Genomic DNA, 22,618 nt, shown 5'->3' on the forward strand with positions numbered 1-22,618 from the left:
TGCTTAAAATCTTCCAAATTTTTGGAATTGTGCACCGTATTGTGTGTGTAATTTACCTGTTTCTCCTTTTATGTTTCAGGTCCAGATAAGACTGACACATACGCTCAGCCACCTTGGTATGTTTTTACTGGAGTACTTTCTCTGACTATTTAATTGCAGTGCACTGATTTTGATAATTACTGCATGTGCTTTCTTAATGAAGTGATATATTTTTGGGGGGTCAGTCTGTATTTGGAAGTCAGAAAAATGTTTGCTTGGAATAAGATTCTCTCTTGCTGCCTGATTCAGCTGTCCTGGCAGACTCATAGGAAATAGCTGGTGGAACTGGTGGCAACATTATGAAGTACACAGTCCTGGTCTGGTTCAGGAAAGCAAAATTTTTTAAAAAACAAGCTATGTGAGCAGAAATTCTACATTGTACCAGAGGGCCAAATGTTGTTTTTGGAGTTAACATTGAGTGCACCTTGTCAGTACTGAGCTGGTTGTTCTTTCCTGTCATACACTAAACATGCTATGGCCATGGTCATTGCTGTTGTCTGAAAACACATACAAAAATAGGGGTAAAGTAACAAGAAAGAAAAATTAATATTTAGGCCTTTATCAAGATTTTAAAAATCAAATTACTATAATTAAAAAATAATTTTACAGAATTACTTTTCTTCATTAATGGGAAATGCAGGAATGAAAAGTTCCAGGCTGTCTAAGACACTTTGATGAAGGCCACTTGCTTTACAGTCATTGGGATGTTTAATCTGTTCTCACATGCCCTGAATGAGATTTCTAAATGGCATGCTCACACTGTCCTAACTGCAAAGTGGAATTGAAAATGCTATGCTATTCTGTTTTTCAGATCTGTGTGATTTTTAGGAACATACTTGAAAGTAAGTTTAGTGTAAATGAAACTCTGCAGCCCTGGAAGCAGAACTCCCCATGCATGTGGTTCTCCAGAGTAGTTCTGCATCCTCCATCATTTATTCACACACACACAAAAAAGGTGTTTTGTAAAATGAAAAATCTCACTTCCTGAAAAGTAACTGCAAATCTCAAACAGTACATCCAACTCTAGCCGAAGAAAGTACCCCAGTAAATATCCCAAGTCTCCCTGAGAGAATAAATTAATGGCACCAAGTGTAGCAAAACAGAGCTGGGCTGGCAATTACTGCCCTTATTTCAGATGTGTTCCAGTTCTGCCTTGGAGTATTTCTGTGGAAGTGTGAGACACAGTCACAGTGTTCTACAGATAACAGCTTAGGGATCAAGGCAGTCCCTTCAATGAAGAGACTTAGATTCAAGTCCTCAGTTGGTCAGCTACTCTTGTGCTCCCAAAGTACTGAGCAGCAGACCAATCATAATTCTGAGAAACTCTTCCTGATAAATCCATAGCTGATATTGTTACATCCAGTCAAGTTTTTAAGGTGCTGACACCCCTTTTTCCTCCTTGAGACTTTGGTCAAGTTTCCTATCAGTCCTGTTTTGAAATTACCTGAATTACAAGACACCATAATTAGAAATAGTAAAATTACTTCACAATTTACATTTTCATTTCCCTTTAGGGAAGTATTTTATGTGACATTTTGAGCTATATTATACATTACCTCAGTTTATTAAAGCATCAAGTAGTATTACATGATGGTCATTCAGATCTCATGTAATTACTTCCCATCTAAAGCAGTGCATGCAAGGTTAATGTCTGACTCACAAAACATGGTAGAACTTGAGCAGTGGACTTATATCCAGAAATTTCTGAGTTGTCATAGTGTCCGAGCCCTGATTTCATCTTATGAAGCTTTTCACTTCACCTCTTTAACCCATCTTATTGATCTGTGTGAAAGAATCTAAAGGTTAATCAGTTCACCTTCCTGCTGAGGGCTTATATATTTCTGTCATTACTGATAATAATAATAATAATGAGTCTTTATATAGTGTCATGTATCTCCAAACTTCTCATTTTCCTTCAGCATGCCACCAAAACCAACCACACTTGCTGTTAAAGCTGTTGAAAATTCAGAATTCAAACAGGCAACCAGCAATGGGATTGCTAAAGAGCTGAAATCCAGCAGCACAGAACTCATGGTTGAAACCAAAGACAGGGTGCCAGCAAAGAAAGAGTCCTTTCACATCACCAGAGAAGCCAAAGAAAGTAAGCAAGGACAGCGCCAAGAAACCAACACAGAACATAAAGAAGAAAAAAAGGGACCTCAGGTCTTGCAGAAAACTTCAAGCACCATCACACTACAATCTGTCAAACTGCAACCAGAACCAAAGGCAGAATCCCAGGCCCCTTCCATCAGACAGGGTGAAAACAGGAAAAGGGGTGTGCAGCTCCTGATGTCAGCCCAACAAACTCCACCTCCTACAGGGCACGTCAGTCCCAGGACTAGAGAAGCAGAAAACAGGTCTGGAGCTCAGGGGGCTGCAATGGAGGAGAAGAGGGAGCCCTTGGGAATTCCTCCTCAGTTTGAGATCCATCCGCAGAGCCTGGAAGCATCAGAAGGCCAGGAGATTAAATTCAAGAGCAAAGGTAAAGGGATGAAAATTACTGGAGCCCCTGGGTTTAGTCAGAAATGTGGAGAAGTAGAAAGCAATTCCTGCTTCTTTGAAAGTTGTTTTCCTCCTAAAGCCTTTTGGAAACAGATGCAGAATCCAATGCTGTTTCCACAACAATTAGTGAAATTTTCAAACCAACTTATGCCATGGTGTCCATCTCCTCTCTCATCTGGGGTTTCCTCAGATGTAACCAATGCTGCTCCTTCTAGGAGGTAGTTTAGACCCTCTTATATGAGGATGCAAGAGAGAAAATGGATAGTACAGTTTCCAGAACTGTAATTAGTGACACTGCCCTTGAGGCAAAAAAATATCAGAGGAAAAAATACAATCAGTCACTTCATGTCCCTAGTGGCATCTATTTTTATGTCTCATATTTGGTCAGCATGATCTCAGTGCTTCCTAACAGCTGAAATGATAAAGAATTAGAAGGGAGGTTTAGAGTTTCTCCCTGCTCTACAGAATATGAATGGGTTTTTACCTCTTAGAAGAGTAATGACAGTTGCATTTTGCTGAATCTGGGTAGTAGATTTGGAACACTTCTCTTTATTTAATTGCAATTTTATAAAATAATCTGGAAGCATTATTCTACCTTTTTTTAAATAACATTTACACTTCAAAGTGTTCACATAAGTGAGAAATAAATTTTTCTTTTGTTTCTCTAGAGGCAAAAAAAAAAAAATCACACAACACTCTGGTAATTTATTTCTTTTCTTAATGAGTCTTGCCCCATGAGTACAGAATATAATTTGTATCACAAGTCTAGAGCATTTGGAGTGGAGAAAAGATTCCAAAGATCCTGGCACATTATGAACAGTTTATTTTTCAAGTATATTACTAAAAATGAATTGTTTTCTGTCAGACTATCTCAAACACTTCGCAAGCTTTAACTAATCCATGACCCTGTTTGCTGGGGAAATAGAGCCCCTATCATAGAGAAACAAGGAGCTCAACCAGTTTTTACTGCAGCCAGTGAATGCCTTTTTGTTTGGCTTTGGACCCATAGCACAAACTCTTACATGCAAGGCAAGGTGTCTGCAGGGAAATCACAGTGGGATGTCCCTAATCCCTTTAATCAGTAATCCGAGAAACCCTCCTGAGAATCCTCTCTGCAGGTGGTGACCAGGGTTGCTTTCACTGGCCCTCCTCCCTGCTCTGCAGCCTCACCTCAGGCAGGTCCAGGACTGTATCAAGGTGACCTGGGAATATCTCCAGGGCAGGGAAAGTCCACAGCTTCTCTGGACAACTTGTGCCAGGGGTGTGGAAAGGGTTTGTGTTTGGACAGAACCTTCTCTGTTTCAGTTTCACTTCCACTTTGTCTGTGATTTTTAGAAGAACAGTTTTCAGCCAGAAGCTTTTTCTCAGATATGGTTTTACATGTTACCAAGTATTTGTTGTTTTAAGAGATGGACTGGCCAAGAAGTTGTAGAAGATCAGGAATACCAAACTTTCTGACAACAGTTTTGTGTATTGCCCATTAAGGTTTATATAATTATGCATGTGTAAAGTGTACCTAATTTATACTAAAGTAAATAATACTAATTAAATATATCCTAAATAACAGTAATTATGAATACCTATTCATAAAAATCCAAATGTCTGATTGTCCAGTTTCAGGGAAGCCAAAACCAGATGTGGAGTGGTTCAAAGAAGGCCGACCTATTAAAGCTGGAGAAGATGTCCAAATATATGAGGATGATGGAATTCATTGCCTGTGGATAAAGAAAGCCAACTTGAGGGACAGTGGATCTTATAGCTGTACAGCTGCCAACCCCAAAGGCCAGACTTCCACCAGCTGGTTGTTAACTGTCAGAAGTAAGTTCTTGTGAGCCCATCTGCACTTTGGAAACTGTGGCTGGGCTTCTTTAAGCTGTCAGAGGGTGTTTAATACACAATTTTCATTTTACTTCTCAGTGCAGGTTAATTCTGATTCCTACCTCTGTGAATGAAGTGGTGTGTGATAGCTGGCAAGCCACTTTGTGCATCAGTTTCCCTTCTGACATACTGTGGGTTTTGTTATTTGTATAGCTAAAACCACCTCAATACATGGTTTGTGTGCAGGGAGGCCTGTTCTCTACTCAGGTTTCCTGTTAATGCTTGTATTTAATACAGGCTGTCAGTGGGTTTATTGTTGTTCTGCATTTAGTTTTTCTGAAGTTGCTTAGCATTTCTACACCCCAAATTTGAAATGTTTTTGAGCACAAACCAATTCTGTGCAGTAGAGTGAATAAGAAGAAAGGGGAAGGAATGAGAATTATGGTTTGCTAAATCCAACAACATGTCCCAGTGACAAATTATTTTAAACTTGCAGGCAGTGTCTTACTGGTCTGGTTGAAATTTTTTTTGGGTCTAGCAAATCCTCTCCTCAGTTGTAATGTTTTCACCTGGTTTTAAGTTTTGTTCTGGATCTATGTTCATGTTCATGCAATTTTTTCTCAATTTACTGAAGTTAAACCTGGGTACCGAAGACAGTTTCTCTCTCATGAGAGACCTATAAATTGCATCCTTAAGTCACACTGTTTCTCACTGGAAGAGGGACTGGGAGAAGACAAATAAGAGCAGAGAATGAGCCGTCCTCTTCTTTGTGCTGAGCTCTCTGTTAATATGCTGTGTGCACTTACAGTGGTGGGCTGCAAATGATGGATTCTGGCATAGAAGATCACCACATAAAGCAGAGCTTGAGGCCTGGCAATGCCTGCCCAGGAGATGAGGGAAGAATCCCTTCTTTATACCAGTCCTGCTCAAAATGGTTTCTATCCCTCAATAAAACATTTCACCGCTGTTAGACCAGCCATGTCATCTAAACATACTTACTAAAAAGCTCTAAGTGGTAAAGCTAATTTCATCAATTTCAGTTAAAGGAACTGTTTTCATTTTGGTTTTCAAGGGCCTAAAGTTGAAGAGGTTGCTCCGTGCTTTTCCAGTGTCTTGAAAGGATGCACTGTGAGCGAAGGGCAAGACTTCGTGCTGCAGTGCTGTGTGGGAGGGGTCCCTGTGCCCCACATCACATGGCTTCTCAATGGTAAGGAATCCCCTGCTCTGCAACACCTGCACGAACGCACTGACACCCCAAAGCGCGCTCCATCACCCTAAAACAGCCCGCTGGGACACCTGAGGAAAGCGCTTTACAGGAGCGCCGAGCGCACGGGAGGCGCTGCGAGCGGGGGCTGCGCTGCCGCAGTTCTGCAGAGTGTCCAGCAGGGAGCGCTGGTGACACGGCTGTGCCAGGGGCGTCACCTGGGCTGTGCTGCTGCTGGTGACATCCCTGTGCCAAGGGAGTCACCTGGGCTGTGTCACACGGCTGTGCTGCCGCTGGTGACATCCTGTGCCACCTGAGTCACCTGGGCTGTGCTGCCGCTGGTGTCATCCCTGTGCCACCTGAGTCACCTGGGCTGTGCTGCTGCTGGTGACATCCCTGTGCCAAGGGAGTCACCTGGGCTGTGTCACACGGCTGTGCTGCCGCTGGTGACATCCTGTGCCACCTGAGTCACCTGGGCTGTGCTGCCGCTGGTGTCATCCCTGTGCCACCTGAGTCACCTGGGCTGTGCTGCTGCTGGTGACATCCCTGTGCCAGGGGAGTTACCTGGTCTGTGCCACACAGCTGTGCTGTGCTGCTGCTGGTGACATCCCTGTGCCACCTGAGTCACCTGGGCTGTGCTGCTGCTGGTGACATCCCTGTGCCAGCTGAGTCACCTGGGCTGTGCTGCTGCTGGTGACATCCTGTGCCAGGGAGTCACCTGGGCTGTGCTGCTGCTGGTGACATCCTGTGCCAGGGGAGTCACCTGGGCTGTGCTGCTGCTGGTGCCATCCCTGTGCCAGGGGAGTCACCTGGGCTGTGTCACACGGCTGTGCTGCTGCTGGTGACATCCTGTGCCAGCTGAGTCACCTGGGCTGTGTCACACAGCTGTGCTACTGCTGGTGACATCCTGTGCCATCTGAGTCACCTGGGCTGTGCTGCTGCTGGTGACATCCCTGTGCCAGCTGAGTCACCTGGGCTGTGCTGCCGCTGGTGTCATCCCTGTGCCACCTGAGTCACCTGGGCTGTGCTGCTGCTGGTGACATCCCTGTGCCACATGAGTCACCTGGGCTGTGTCACACAGCTGTGCTGCTGCTGGTGCCATCCCTGTGCCACCTGAGTCACCTGGGCTGTGCTGCTGCTGGTGACATCCCTGTGCCAGCTGAGTTACCTGGGCTGTGTCACACAGCTGTGTTACTGCTGGTGACATCCTGTGCTGAATACTGTGTTACCCCCTGCCTTTGTCAGGAGTTTCTGCTCCAAGCATAACAGATTGGCATTATGATCCCACAGAATCCTGCAGTTCTAAGCAAAGTATCACAGAATCACAGAATATTCTGAGGTGGAAGCGACCCACAAGGATCATCAAGTCCAACTCTAACATGAGTGGCCTGTACAGGGATCAAGCTTGCAGCCTTGCCATTATTAGCACCATGATCAGACCAGATGAAAACTAAATGCACAATTCCAGCTGTACAATGCAAACAACCTTAAGGTGGATATAGGAAAGCAAGTGATCATTTAAACATCATTAATTTTTCAATAAATGTGTTTATGCTTTTCAGTCTGAGTATTTCACTCAGAGGTAGGGAGGAGACCAATGCCTGATTCCACCCTTCCATCAGCTGGGTAGGTCCTAATAGGTGTTACGAGCTCTGTTCCCAAGATCTTGAAACCAAAGCTCTTCTGGTTTCTTCACAACTAGAATATGTTCCTTGACATTCTAGTGTTTGCCTAAAGCTATAAAAACAGAAAAATATTTTTTATTTTTATTAGACTGTATAATCTCCTACCCTGCACTGATTACACAGCTGAATAGTCAAGTTTCCTTAACTGCCTCCTAATATCAGAGCTAGACCCAAAAATCAGTGTTTTGCTTCGATTGCAAATGATTTCAGTGATCCAGGCACTATGTGCTTTGGCTAAGGACTCTTTCCATTAAAAGCCATATCTGTAAAACACTAGAAAAGTTTATTCAGCTTAACTCTTGATCACTTCTTTTACTCCTGAAGTGCAATTGACTTTTTTTTTCAGACTCTCCCAGGCTATCTATGTTTGTGTGTGTGTGTGTGGTTATTTTAAAATTAATTATTTGCACATGATCTCTGTTTTCCTTTAGCTATTTGGAGTAAATGGGCTAACTGAAAAAGGTGGCAGGGCAAATGAACCGTGACCTTGAGATTGGTATGTTCCCACAGCCTGGGCTGTTCCCCTTCCCAATAACTATGTCCAGAATAGAAAGGCCAGTGCTTTATTTACAACACAAAACATGTGAGTAAAGGTTCTGACACTCTCCCATTGGACATCATTTGTTTCTCTGTCTGAAGGCTATGCTGAAGTCCCTCCTTTGCAGATGTGACTAGAATCTGTTTGGCAGTTCAAGAATTGTCTTGCAGCTCAGGAGCAGCTCTGAGTTAGTCATTTCATGTTCATATTCCAAGGTACCCTTGCTCCTAGTGTTCCCTTAGACATTGACTGATGTAGTTACATTCAGTTATCTTCACATACAGAGCATCTTCCTGTCTCAGATGACTGACTTTGGGTTGATTTTCAAATGACTTACAGCTCATCAGGCACAGATATATGGTCTCCATTTATGTAGCCATGTTTTAATCAGAACACTGTCGTCCCCTGTGAAACAAAGCCTAGACATAAATAACCCACATGTTCCTGTGAGGCATTGTGCCCCCCTGCCTTTTTCCAGGTCGTTTATTTTATTCTGGCCTTTCTTCTCGCTGAACCCATATGTCTGCCCCTGTTCAGGTATAATCATATTTACATTGCATCCAAGCTTCCAACTGCAGTTGGCTCAATATCACAATGTAGGTGGGTTTTTTTAGTTAGCTGGATTTCAAGCCATTAAGGTTCTGTAAGTGAGAGTCAGTGCATTAACTCTGCTCTTAAATAGAAAGACAGTGACAAGTCTGTGTAACAGAAGCACAAGAAACTCTCATAATAATAAAAATTAGACACATCATACATTATTCTCAAGACACAAGCACACGACTTTCATTCCAGGCTGCTGAAATATATCACTATAGTTTAATGCTTTCCTGTCTTGCATAGGATTGTGAGACATAACTGTTTATATACCATTTAGATACAAATGTGAAAGGATTATAAGCAGTTGTTTAATGTTGATAATTCCATGTACACTCCTAGGGTTATTATTTTACTTAAGGATCAAATTGGCTGTTGTGATATCCACTTGAATGCAAACATTTCCTTCCTGTCTACCACCTAGCTAGATACTACAAACTCCTCATATTTATGTCCCTGATCAAATAAAGGAGAAAGTTGTGAAATATTACTCTAAGCAGACATAACAGTGCTTTTGGCAAAATGACATGGTGGAGTCTTTCATCAACTGGCCACATGAAGAAAACAGTATATTCACAGTATATAACTGGAGGCAGGCAGACCAATTCTGCTTTAAAAAAAAAGTTGTGTTAGCATTTGCTCTCCCTGTCTGCAGTATAAAGCTTTTTATATTCACAACTGAACTCTGTTAGGACAGAGGATGAAGCAATATGCTGTGAGCAATCCCACTACTGTTCAGAATACAGCACTTTTGCAGAACTCCAGAGAAATAAAAATCACACGGAACAGGATGTGTAAAGTCCACTAGAAAATATCAAATTCAAGTTGTCTTCCAAGCATGACAATGGTAACAAACCAGAATTAATTTGAGCAGAATAGTGGAGAAAGAGCGTATATCTTGGTGAAATAATGAAAGCAAAGACCAAGTTATCAATCATAAGAAACAGGAATAGAAGGCTGCTTTGAGAAACAAGAAAAAAAAATGGAAGGCAGCAGAACCTGCTCCCTTCCAGGCTGGCCATCCCTGGACACTGAACAGGCTGCATGGTGTCCAGTCTGCCTTCCCCAGTTTCCAAGGAATCCACACCACCTGAGAGCTGAAAGCCTTGCAACAACTTGTACAATGTTACATCCAAGTACTACTTTAGATACCAAGACAATTTACCAGCTGTGACTACATACCAATTGAAAATATTTTCCAAGCATTAGACAGGCTGACCTCTCCTTCAGGTCAAGTGAGACAAAAAATAGATGATGTATACTCTGCATTGTCTGTAATTACTTCTTGCCATCTGTAAGGATGAGTAGTTTTTCCATATTCATAGAGAGTCCACAAATAAGATCTACCTGGCTGAACTATGAATTTCATCCAAGCTCTTGCTCTTCTCTGCAAATCTACCATTAAAGCTTTTCCCCCAACTTTTTCAAGGTGGTTCTTTTCTCCTTTTGTTCTCCCTCTACATTTTCTTTAAGTTTCTCTGAATTTTCACTGATTTACTGGCGACTTCCCTGAAAGTAAAATTCCTGTGTTTTAGTTCTGCCCTCACCAGAGCCTTATACATAACTTTTTGAGCATGCTCTCCATGACAGTACTTCAGTGTGTACCTCCAATTTACTCTATATTTTTAAAATACTTTCTAGTTAACTTCTTTTTTCAATTGCAGGAATAAGGAGTGTATGACTGTTTTAAGTAACTTTTTATTCATATTGCTTTCTTTGTGGGTTTTCTTTCTCCTTAAGTTTAATTGAACTTCTTTCTGCTGAATTTAAGAACAATATGACCATGACTTTAGCATAACAATTCTCAGTGGTGTTTGGTTTGAGGATAGCTTTGTGATTTGTCCAGAAAGCTTTTAATAAATGGGCCAGGGGAAAATTTCCTTTCTTCAGGCATAACATGCCAGCAGAAAGGTATTTTTTGTTATTGTTCCTGCTGCCAAGCTGTCCTGGAGATTTGACTGTTCTGCCTCTGGAGAAGGGAACATTTCACTACTGGGAGAGTTGTTTTTATTACATCAAAATATAAGTACTGTGGATGTAACTTAGAGTCTTGCTGCAGGTTATTCCTAAGGGCTGATATGTTTGTGTTCTTTTTCTGGGGTCTAATGAAAAGTCTGTTCTGTAAGTGAATTCACTATTTTTTGAATAATGCTAAAAACAGTCAGTTTTTTTGGGAGCTGAAGTGAAAAAGACCCGTGGCAAAATGTGAGGACATGGTAAAGGAGTCCACATTTTGCTTTTCCATGCAGAACACTTTCCTTATTCATCTGGTTACTTGCAACAGAAATATAAAGGCATCGTTCTGCTTTTCATGATGCAGCTTTTATCCCGGGTGTGTTTCTGATGCGCCATCAAGCATCATTTGTCACCACTAACAGCTTCAATGTCAGAATGCCAGGCAAGGACCCTGTCAGGTGAGGCATTCTATAGGTGGACTAGGAAGGCATTCCAGTTTCCCTTGTCCTCTAACTGAAAGCTTTGTCTGCTTGGGCTTTAGCTCAGCCTGTACCTGTTTGAATGTAGTGCTATTCCCACATGCAGAAACGCTGTGGTTTCGTGTAATAGTTCCAACAGTCTGTGTGTGACTGAGTGAAAATGAGCTCAGAGGAGCCAATAATAAGAATATGTGACCTGTGACAAAGGTTGGAGAGATTTTATTTTATTTACCCAAAATTCTTCTGGGTAGTTGATTGAATATTCACCCCAGTTTTTCATGCAATAGAAAATGTACTAACTTAACAGATGGCTTGTAAGCAAAGGATGAAGATCATCTACCACATTTTATAATATATGCAGGTATTGGATGATGCTGATTCTGGCACATGTTTGTATTTCAGAATGAAACTGTGTGTGCATATAGATAGTGCACAGATAGTAACTGCCTTCTGAGCTGGCTTCCTTTGAACATCAGAGATGAGAGAAAAGTCTGTCCCATCATTTAATTTATCCTGCTCATAGTGCAGAACTGGTTCATAAAAACCCCAGAACTGTGCCCTTTAAAATTATTTTGGCAATTAAATAAATTTTGATATTTTTTGACCACAAACTCCTGAGCAACAGACATCTTCAGATCAGTCCTGCACAATTTCTCTGCTGTTTCATCCTCTTCTCTTAGATGACCATGATTTCTATTTCCAGCATGATGTTTATGCACAGGTATAAGGCTGGCTTAAGTGTTGCATACACTGGGAAAGCAACCAAAGATGAGTCAGTAGTGGAAACTATTTAATATTGTGAAAACAGATTGCAGAAGCATTTCAGAAAGTAAGGCTGAGACTCATGACAGTTCCTGAAACAATAGCAAGACAACTTTAAGCCATCTATACTAATATTTAAGCATGTCAAACCAATTCAAGGAAGCAGTTTCTTAAAATGAACTTCTTTAATAATCACATCACCACAGATGAGACTGCGCCCTTTTGTTACTGGCCATACTGTAGTGCAGATTTGTCTGCTTCTGCAAATCAGCTTCTTGGTTCCATTGCAGCTTTTACTGTCTCTCTTGGAATGTTTTCCACTACAAAATACCCCTTAGAGGACTTCAAGGACTCCTCCACGCCCAATAGGTTTTGCACATCTAGCTTTCTCTGCATTTTATCTAGTTTGAGGCAGATTACAAGATGGAGACCATGTCTGAAGCAAACACACAGTTCTGTTCTTATCCACCTCAAAGAGAATCCAAAATGAACTTTTATCCTTTTGCCGCTACTCAAGGTAGCACACAGTGAATCTGGTGGTGAGCTTTTTCTGACAACCATGTTGTGCTTTGTGCTTGGGGTGCTGCTGGTTGTAGTCACTAGAGAGCAGTGGCTGTGCACAGAGTGGAATTTGGCTCTGCACTTTCCTAGGCTGGCTGGTGTTAGGCATCCGGATTTCACTGAAAACTAAAGTGCTTTTGAAATTTGTGGCTGATGTATTAAGTCAGTTCTTTTGCTTTCTGTCTGCAGACCAGCCAATTCAATATGCCCATTCCAGTTTTGAAGATGGAGTTGCAAAACTGACTGTCCAAGATGCCCTACCAGAAGATGATGGAATTTATACCTGTTTGGCTGAAAACAACACAGGACAGGCATCTTGCAGTGCTCAGGTCACAGTCAAAGGTGAATATCTCAGACTATTGTAATTACTACAGTCATATAATCCTTTTAAACAAAAATAACTTGATCCTTAACAGAGGTGGTTGTGAGTGGATTCCATGTTTTTCCAAGCTTTTGTCAGCTGAGTACCTCTTGTCCCCCTTGGAGGTGTGTGCAACTTAAGTGCTTAAGGACTGTGTAGTGTAAAGTAATAAGCACATTTCAGAAAAAGGTATTAGTGCTTTGACCTTCCCAAGGGCTTAGTGTATAAAGCAGTGAGGCAGTTCTGGAAAAGGTTTACCAGTGTAAGAAAGGACTGGGACAGCTGAAAGAAAAAAATAACTGCAGGATCACCAATATCACCCATCAGAGAATGTTACAGGGAGGAGGCAGATGCTGCTTCTTTCTCCTGAAAGGCAGAGCAGAGACCAATGCCAGGGACTGCAGCTGTGATAGCAAATGCCAATATTCTGGTTCTGTTACCAGGATTTATCAGATATAATTCTGAACAGGCATCTATCAGCTAACTGATAGATAACTCTAAATAAGTGGAATTTTGGTAGTGAAAGTACCAGAAGAACACTCTAGTAAACAATTGAGGTGACTTGTCTCAGAAATCTGACAGTGCTGATTTGACAGAATTGATTTGTTCATGAAAGCCATAATTCTGTACTAGAATCTCAACAAACACATTCTAAACCACCACAATTCAAAGTGAAGGCAAGAGGTGACAGAATTCTGTGGATAGTGATGTAGTATCCATCAATATCATGGTCTTTATTCTCTCAATCTCGCCTGGCATCAGTCTATTCAGGTGTTTTGTTTCATGGCCTGGAGATTATCCTCTCCTGCCTCTCTCTTCAATCCCCTTCCCTCAGACTCTCCCTCCCTCTACAATCAAGCCTGAATCTGGTAGTTTTCACCTGCAAATGATTTTTCCCCAAAGTTACAGAAGTTTGTCACTGCCTGTCCAACAGACTGCTGAGTGATGGCTGCCAAGGGAACTATTCCTTTTGTTTATGACCAAGTAATACCTGCCTGAAATTTGTACATTCAGTTTGGTGGGAAATGTACCCCGATCCCTGGGATCTCAAGTTTTGTCTTTGTTTACCAGTGTTCTGGGGTGTTTGTCTACAGCTCTTTAGTGCTATGCCTGCCCCTATTCTGTGTGATAAGGTTAAAATAAAAACAAAGTCATTCTGGCACCAAATTGGAAATATAGTCATCCCCTCTCCACCCTCCCCTCCTGAAAAATGGCATGAAGTAAGAAAATATCAAACCTGAAAATAAAAGTAAACCTGAAACTAATCTGTTTTCAAAATTATCAGTTATGATTTCTCTGAAGTGTTTCATCTGCATTAGCTAAAGACCAGTGAAGAGTGGTCAACCTCAAGGGAGCTGATTTTCACTTGGGGCTTTCTGATCCTTGACTGGGACTCAGAAACCAAAGGGACAGTCCCCTCTTACAGAGCATTTCTGAGTTATTTTAGGGCTGACAGGCAATGCTAACACGGGAGCCTTTCCCTGAGTTTGTGTGCAGGCCATGGAGTCTCTGTTGCACTGTGTTGGATTCCTCTTGCACTTTACACAGTCTGGGCTGGAAGGCTGCATTGTCACCATCATGGGGAGTTGGTTTCTCTCGTCTGCATCCCATTCCATTTTGTAGGAGTCATCAAGTAGGGAGGGAGAAGAGTAAGAGCAGAATTAAGAACATACATGACAGGCTGTAAAACTTTTTACATTTTTAACTATCCTGTCTTCTTCCTCCCTAAAACTCATTCTATCCCTGTGGCCATGAGGATTACAGTAACTTTCCTCAGATCAATGTGGATTTTGCCAAAAATAGTACCAAATTGAAAATCTAATTTCCTAGTCTCTTATCTGTTTGTGTATATTTTTCCATCAGAATCTCTATAAAAAGCTTCTTGGCATTAGAGTTCTCTGAGTCTCTAAATGCTGCTACTAAGGTTTCTCTAAATGCTCAGCCTGTGCAGATTACAACAGAATATGTATGTGCAGAAAGGGAGAAAACTTCAAAAATCCTCTCCTGACCAAACACTGATTTTAGGAATAAAGTCTGTAAAATTGTTCCTGAATTGATGATTTAAGGATGTCAGGTTTGCTGCAGTGCTCAGTTTGTTCATTCATTGTTAGAGAAATATTTTCCTTTTTTATCTGAGAAGTAAGCCATATTTAATCTAAGAAGGAGTGTTTGTGCTTGGCATATGATCAGACCAGTCTCAGAATCCAGCTTTTCCTTACCTTGCTTCTGTGGTCCTTGGATACATCTCTGTCTAGGTCTACATTTCAATCCATACTGCCATTTTTGGCTTTGCTGTTCTACTGCAGCAAGGATCTCATGAAGGGACATATCTACTCTGCTCACTGGGGAAATTTTACCTGGCATGAATAGCCTTTCTTAACAGTAAAACACAATTTTATTTTTCTAAATGAAATTCAGCTCACAGATAACTCAGAAAAATTAGAAGTTAAGATAGTGAGTGTCAAACAGTTCAATTCATATCTGAATTGTAGTACAAGATGATCCTTAACCTGCTAGTAGGTTACAGGTGTTATCTAGCCACACACCATATTTTCTAATCAAGTTCTGTGAATTCTTTGCCTTTTTGATGGTCTATTACTTTGTTTTTGAGTAAGGAAGTTATCGTAGGAAACATTTTAAAGGTTGTTTGCCCAATAAAGGGTTACTGTTCCAAGTCCAGTTAAATACAAGAGTGGGATTTTTTCCAGTAGTTTCAGCATGATTTGCATTGGGCCCTGGATAATTAGCTAAGCTAATTGTGGCATAACTTTCCTTCTAAGTCATCAGTCTCAGATTCGTTTATGGTTGTCTTTTTCTTCCTTATTATTAAGCAGGATTAATTCTGTCTAGCACTGGGCAACCTCAGTATTACTCCTTAGTTTTGTATGGAAAAGGGTGAAGGTACTTAGTTGTTTGTAGAAGACTTTTGGCACTGTGTCAAAAAAAGTCCCACATTTCATATGGATGGAAAATACAGAAATGCAGTAGTCTTAAAAAATTCAAATTCATCAGTCTTCTGCTTATTTAAAGTAAGAAATTATCCAGATCACTTCAGATCTCTCTACTTAAGTGATCTGAAGGCTGAGCAAATTTGGGTAGATCCATCAGGTAGTCTGTGGAGAATAAGTTAATCAAGGTGAAGCTGATTTTGGTCTTGTAAAGGACTAAGTAGATGAGGTGAGCCCTGACAGCTGTCCTCCCTCTGTCAGCAGTTTCTCAAAGCTGACACACAGGTAGAGAGGAACTACAGAGACTGAGCAGAGCTTCCTGGAAAAAACACCTTAACAAATGTCTTCACCATGAGAATTATTTCTAACTGAACCCCCCAGTGAGTGGGGTGCACTGGGTAAATGCTAGATCAATTGGCCTAATGCATCTTAGTCTGAGAGGTGAGAAACGTGGTTCAGTGTTATTCAAACACTCAATTATAGATATTCCTGAACTGATTCCATTTCCTAGTAAATGTAGGATTTTTTTTTCCTTAGGCATTGTTTTCTACACACAGGAAAATCAACGTTTGGGAGGCCTTGGGGCTGATGCACATTTTATTTTTAAAGTTTTTTAACAACATGTGCTTAACTGATTTGTTCCTGTTATTGTATGTGCAAACTATTGTATTTCGTGTTTGCATTTTCACATTTCATATTGCAATTTTCTTATTGTTCTGTGATATGAAAATAGGTATACAAGCCATTTTTAAATACACCAGGCATCCTACTTAAAAAAACAAGCAAACTAACCAGCTCTTAACATGGAAATCCAGGGTACATTCAGGTCACCTGAAATATATGGTGATTACACAATGATGGGGATTGCAGATACTCAGGTTTCGTTATGAATTTATTAATCAGGCTATGAATAAGTTATGATTTGTGTTTATTATGAATTTATTACTAATTTTTAATCAGGGTGGTTGAATATTTTAATCACTTTTTTATGAATAGGAAACTGAGGTGAGAAAAAGTTAATTGACTCTGGATGTACGCGTGTAGTGAGTTGGTGTTACTGTTTTTCTGAGGCTGTGACAATCAGAGTATAAAAGCAAGACAAATGGAGGTAATAACTGGTGTAGTTGGAAGGTAAGGCCAGCTCCCAGGGATGGTGACAGTCCTTCAGGTCTGCCTCATTCCTGAGATCAGCCCTCTGATATGTGGTTGACAGTTAACTGATCACTTACAGGGAGTTATAGGTCAGGTCCACCTGTAGAAACAAGGTGTCAAAGGGATATTCAATTACCTGACATTCATACCAGTACTTGGGTGTGCTACTCGTGATTATGGACTGCAGGGAGAGTGGGAGGAGGGTGGGCTCTGTTGTGCCAAACCACATCAATACTGCATGGGGAAGCTTCTCTTATTTTTCAAAAAACCCTTGCATGTCAGAGGGGTAGGTGCTTGCCTGGTCCAGCTTTCTCTAGTTATGGTATCAAGCTAGAGCACTTGCTGTGACTCCTAGGAGAATGTCCTCTGCCTTGCAGCTCTGCAGTAAAGGACAAACAAAAAACCTGACCCACTGCACACTCCTTTAGATTCGTGCAGCCCCCCTGCCCCAGGCAGCAACGTCACTGGCTGTTTCTAAGATGGAGCCCATGAGCAGCAGGGCAGGCTGGCAGCCACAGTGTTCCTGTGGACTCTAAAGCCCTGCAGCCACACATTCTGCTGATGCTTGTTTTCTGCACACTGCTGGTTTTTTGTTTGTTTGTTTCTTTTTTAATACAGGCCTAATACTCTTTGTAAGCAAACACTGTTCAGTCGATAGTGCTGCTCCCGCTTATTAGCTCTTGACCTCATTTCTCTTTCCCTGCCAGCAGTGCATTTGCCTGGACTCACATCTGTTCTCCTTTCTCCCCCACCACTTTCCTTTCATGCTTTTTTTTCCCCAGCGCAGCCTCCCCAGCATAAGTGTCTATGTTGGGAAGCCTGTAGCCCTTCCAAGCCGATTACTGTAGTCATTCATTGGTCACTGCACGAGCAGATTAGAGCCACCTGAAAGCCTGCCACAGTCCCTGCTGCAGCCAGTTTATCAGAGCAGCAAAGGGAGATGCTGTCTGAAAAACCGGTTTGTTTTGTTCCTGTCACTCTCCCATCTGGTGTGAGTGGGACCATAAAATATAACCAGGTGGAAGAAAACCTTTCAGGTAGGAATCTTTTCCTTCAGTCATGAGAAATGCTCTCTTCAGGTCATGGGTTGTTTTTCTTTCTGTCTCAGAATGAGCCTTCTTAGATATTAATCGTTTAAAGAAGGTTATCACTGCAGTAAGCAGCCTCTCCTTGGGAGGCCACAGCTCTGTTTCTCTGAAATCCATATTTCTGCCAAAGGTTGGCAAAGAACACTCTTACTTATCAACACTGATGAAATGTTTGTGGCAGCTTATCACTGCTTATTTGAAAGCATTTTTCTTAATTTCAGGCATAACATAAGTGACTAGAGATGACTTTACAAAATATGCCAGTCTAGTCATATTAAATGTCCAAAAGGCATTCCCACCCAGCTGGGTGGGACCACTTGTCTGTGTAAGAATTGGTTTCAGAGCACTAAGTGAAAGGGAGAGGGGTTTTGTTACTGTATTGAAAAGTCAGAGGTAAACTGTCATAAGCATAAAAAAAAAAACTCTGTTGCAAAGCTTCCGGGAGTGCCCCAAAGATCTCAGTCCAGCACTCTGTATGGTCCATCAAAAGCTATAACCCTTCTAAGTTTGGGGTTATCTTTTTTTAAATTGCCTTCTTGCAGAACCTCAAGACCAAATGTGAAACAGAATGCCAGATAGAAACCATAACTGAAAGGCAAAAGCAAAACCTGTATGAAAGCTCTTAATGATAGAAGATGTGACATCAGTGTAAAAAATACACTCTGAAGACAGTTTCTTATTATAAATCATTTTCAGAAAAAGTGGAACCAAATTTGGATAAAAATGAGGGATGAGTGCATGCAGAATAAGAAAAATTTAAATGTCAGAAATTGCATTAACATTTCTTATAAATGACATTAAAAGGTGAGATGCTGACAGAAAAAAAAATAATTTAAAAGACAAGAAAGAAAAGAAAAAAACTTACTCTTAAATCAACTGTGACACATGGTCAAATACTGTGAGCATTAAATTATTATGTAATAGAATAACAGAAAACAGATGATTATTATAACAGTGGGGAGCAGCCCTGCATTGGTCAAAGGGCAAACTGTCCCACCTTGGATTGCCAAATTCTATATTGTTCTAAGTTTCAGCTGAAAACTGGAAGTCATCAAAATACATATAAAACCTGTTCACTGAATAAATGCCTGCATAATTTTGAAAGCAGGGGTGTGATGTTACCCCAAAGAATGTTTTCAAGAGCAGCTGATGTAGATTAGCCAATGGGAACTCCAACAGCCGTCAAACTACCTCACAGGATTAGCCCAATCTTTAAAGCTCTCCAGAAGTTGCCTAAGGGAAGCATCTATTATTCCTTTGCAGCAGAGGATCAGAACAGAGGGTAGGAACCTTGTACAGCTGTGTGCTTCATTTTAAAGAAGGCTTCACTGTTGGGCCACATACACAGACTGTCTTTTTCTTTTTTTTTTTTCTTTTTTTTTTTTTTTTTTCTTCTCAGGGTAGTGTCTTGGTTCAACGTATTTTTAGTATAAATTAATCAAGAAGAGAAAACTAAGCACAAGCAGTGCCATACTAGAGCTACCTTATCTTTTATGGACTTAAATGACAAACAGGCCTTGCTTTAGAATACCTTTCTGACACCAGCTATACCCAGAAATACAATGTGGTTCTGTTTTTTCTCTTTTTTTCCCCACTTTATATTAGTCTAACTTCAAAATTGGTTTCTTAGCTCTCAATCTGAGTCTTATTTGTCTTTGAGAGATTCCCTAACAGCATTTTTAGTACAGCATCCTTTTGATTGCTCACCCAAGAGAGGAGCTGAACTGTTTCAATATTACCACAGGATAACTAATTTTGTTTCCAGTGTGGATTTGCCAGAAAAGGGAAAGGCTGAAGGGGCTGTAACTCTTTAGATCAGTGGCATCTTCAGGGACACATGTGCTTTGCCTGTTCTTACTGTGCTTCCATTGCATTTCAGCTCATGCACAGCCCAGTTTTTTCTCTAATGGAACCTGTATATCTGTGCATCACAACTCCCTGCAATTAAATTACAATCTACCTGGGAAGTCACACAAAAATTGAGACTATACATGCGAAGGTGAAATAGAACTGCCTCAGTAGAATGCCTGTTTTCACTGTGGAGCTGACCTGGCTTGATTTAGCATACATGGAGCACCTTTCCTGAAGTTCTCCTTGTCAGACCAGTCTCTAATGCTGGGGAATTTGTTAGCAGTGGACAGCTGAGCTGCCTTAAAATGTATTTGGTAGGTTTACAGGCTCTCAGGCCTTCCATGGAGTTGCTGTCCATGACAGTGACAAAAGAGCAATTACTTGATGTAAATAACTTGCAAACAGGGTAAGTCATTAATAAGGCAGACAGTTCTGAAGGCAAAAGCAAACACCACTTTGGCTGCAGAAGCTTCCAGTGAGACTGTCAGGGAGGAATTTGGTCTGCTGACTGCAAAGTGGTCTGCTATGAACCCAGACATCTATTTTGTATCTGAACCCTGCACTCTTCTGGAGCTTTCTCCTGAGGAGGGGAAGCAGAGAGGGAGGTAGGGAGGTGCAGTTTTCTTCTCTCCAGAATCCAGTAGGACTCATGGGATGGTTGCTGTGCCAGGAGAGGTTCTGGCTGGACATCAGGAATCGTCTACTGAGAGGTCAAACACTGGAACAGGCTTCCTAGAGAGGTGATCAATGCCCCAAGCCTCTCAGGGTTTAAGGAGTATTTGGACAATGTCCCAAACAACAGGCTTTAACTTTTGGTCTGCTCTGAACTGGTCAGGCAGCTGACTAGATCATCCTTGTAGACCCCATTCACTTGAGACAGTTTATTCTATTCTGACTGTTCACCCACATCATGATTCTTACTGGTGCAGCCTTTTGATAGTGGGATGCCATCTCAGTCGCACAGAATCATAGGATATGCTGAGTTGGAAGGAACCCATCAGGATCATCAGGCCCAGCTCCTTGCCCTGCACAGGACACCCCAAGAATCCCACCTTGTGCCTGAGAGCCTTGTCCAAATGGCTCTTTAACTCAGACAGGTTTGGTGCTGTGACCTCCCTGGGGAGCCTGTTCCACTGCTCCACTGGAACAACTCTGTTTGCAGAACAAACTGAGCTGGCAAAAGCGGGTAAAATGCTGGCCTGGTGGTATCCCCTACAAAGGAAGCAACCTGGAAAGAAGGAGCATTCATGGAGCTACAGGATAGGGCTTGAAGCCTAGCCCAGAGTAAAATAAAGATTTCCAGACAAGATAAGGTTGGAACTTGGTCTCCTTTGTATATCCCCAACCACCCTGACTGGTACAGGCTTAGGGCATTGTCAGTCTTAGGTTAACAGTTTTGGGCAGCATACAGACTTGTTCCAGCTCTTAAATCTTACCTTCCATTTACAAAAAAAAGAGATTATAACTGGGAAAAAAAAAAAAAAAAGATGGGAGGTAAATGTGTAAATAACACTGCTAGGTCATTGAACACCTAGTTCTCATGACCTGAGTTTGAAAAATGGCATACTAACCTGAGATCTTTAATAAAGCAGAAATATTCCTCAGTGTCTCAGGAACACAAAGGTCTGATACATTTTTATGCTATTATAAATCAAGTTTTGAATTTTAAAAAAACTCGTAGAAAATGCTATGCCTCAGGCCTGAGGCAAAGACACTTTACAGAAAGACAAATGTGTGTCTTCATATCAATTTTCTGCCTTATAAAATCTCTTAACTTTACAGTTGATAGCATTGTTAGCTTAAGATTTAGTAATGGCTGGATTTGTTTACACCAAAAACATTTGAGGATGTGAAACTCTTTTCAAGCTTGAGATCTGTGTGTGAACCCAAGTGTTATTTCCAGAGGTTTTAGTGGAATCTGGTGCTTCTCTCTCCGAGCCTGCTCACGCAGGGCTTTGTGAGTGAAGCATTCTCCTCAGCTGAGTTATGAGCCTGTGAGGCAGAATGATATTTAACCACCATAAATGGTAAATGTTGCCGAGGCAGCCCTTCCGCACGGCTCGGAGCAGGCATTAGTTGGCAGTCAACCTCCCAATGCTGGCAAACAGATTCCTCCAGTATAATTCAACCTCTTGTAAGACTAAACACTGCAAGGTTTTGCAGTGTTCTGAACATAAGGCAGCAAACTCTCTCTTCTTTGTGTGTCCTTGACTTGTAACCAGTTGTAACCCTGGCCCTGGCCACTGAGTTGCTGCACTGGAGCTGTGTGTAAGTGCAGTGCTGTAGCTGACCCAGCTTGAGCTGGGGGCTGGAAAGGCCAATCTCCAAAAGCTCCTTCCAAACTCAATTATTGTGTGATTCTGTGCAGTGCTCAGCGTGCTGAAGTCCTGATATTTCAACAGGAGATGTCAGCATTCTGCAGCTCACATGAAAATGCCTTCAGTACATCAGGGTAGGCAAATGAACAAGAAAATTTCCTAGACTAGATGAGGTCCATAAAATGTTAACTGGTTTGACTACAGCCCAGGTAAAACCCAGGTCTGGTCTTTGGAAACCTTCTTAAAGTTTGCATCCTCATGTGGATATTCTCCTTCAGTTTCAGCAGCAAATCCGGGAATGGGAATGGCGCGGTGAAATTATTGATTCTTTTTTTCCTTCTCTCAAGGATATAGATTTATCTGTGTCTTTTACCTTAGAATATAAATAGTTGGTTGCATAATTGCCATTAAACTGGTACAGGTGTATTGTGCAATTGATTTGTACTAGATTAACTGTTTAGTGCAACATAATCTTTCCCCTTTTCTATTAGATATGAACCTTCAGCTCAATAATTCACCATTGCTTATCAATATAAGTATGTTTACAAATATGCTGAAGTCCTAAGTCCTGATCCAGGTCAAAGCTTTACAAAATTCAAGTTTATTTTGGTTTAGACTCACAGCTAACATTAAGACTCCTCTTGCAATGACTTCCAGTCTGCAGATATGCAGAGGTTTAATTTATGTAAGGACTCTTTAAAACCTGGATTGAGAAAATTCAAATAAAAGGAGAGCATTTTTTATCACCCTAAGTTTCTAATA

General features: G+C 41.3%; 1 protein-coding gene across 4 annotated transcripts in view; it reads left to right on the plus strand.

Moving 5' to 3' along the window:
* The window catches only part of MYLK (myosin light chain kinase), a 198,375-nt gene that overhangs the window by 86,219 nt on the left and 89,538 nt on the right, over positions 1 to 22,618 (plus strand). For 3 of the 4 annotated variants that reach the window (XM_038142902.1, XM_038142903.1, XM_038142904.1), the window contains exons 7-11: positions 80 to 116; positions 1,959 to 2,521; positions 4,156 to 4,359; positions 5,432 to 5,566; positions 12,328 to 12,480. In XM_038142902.1, the coding sequence (XP_037998830.1) occupies positions 80 to 116; positions 1,959 to 2,521; positions 4,156 to 4,359; positions 5,432 to 5,566; positions 12,328 to 12,480 (1,092 nt within the window). Of the gene's footprint in view, positions 1 to 79; positions 117 to 1,958; positions 2,522 to 4,155; positions 4,360 to 5,431; positions 5,567 to 12,327; positions 12,481 to 17,490; positions 17,637 to 22,618 lie in introns of those variants that run through there. The other variant, XM_038142905.1, reaches the window with a different exon arrangement.

Source organism: Motacilla alba, chromosome 7, assembly GCF_015832195.1.
Source record: "Motacilla alba alba isolate MOTALB_02 chromosome 7, Motacilla_alba_V1.0_pri, whole genome shotgun sequence".
NCBI classification, from domain to species: domain Eukaryota; kingdom Metazoa; phylum Chordata; class Aves; order Passeriformes; family Motacillidae; genus Motacilla; species Motacilla alba.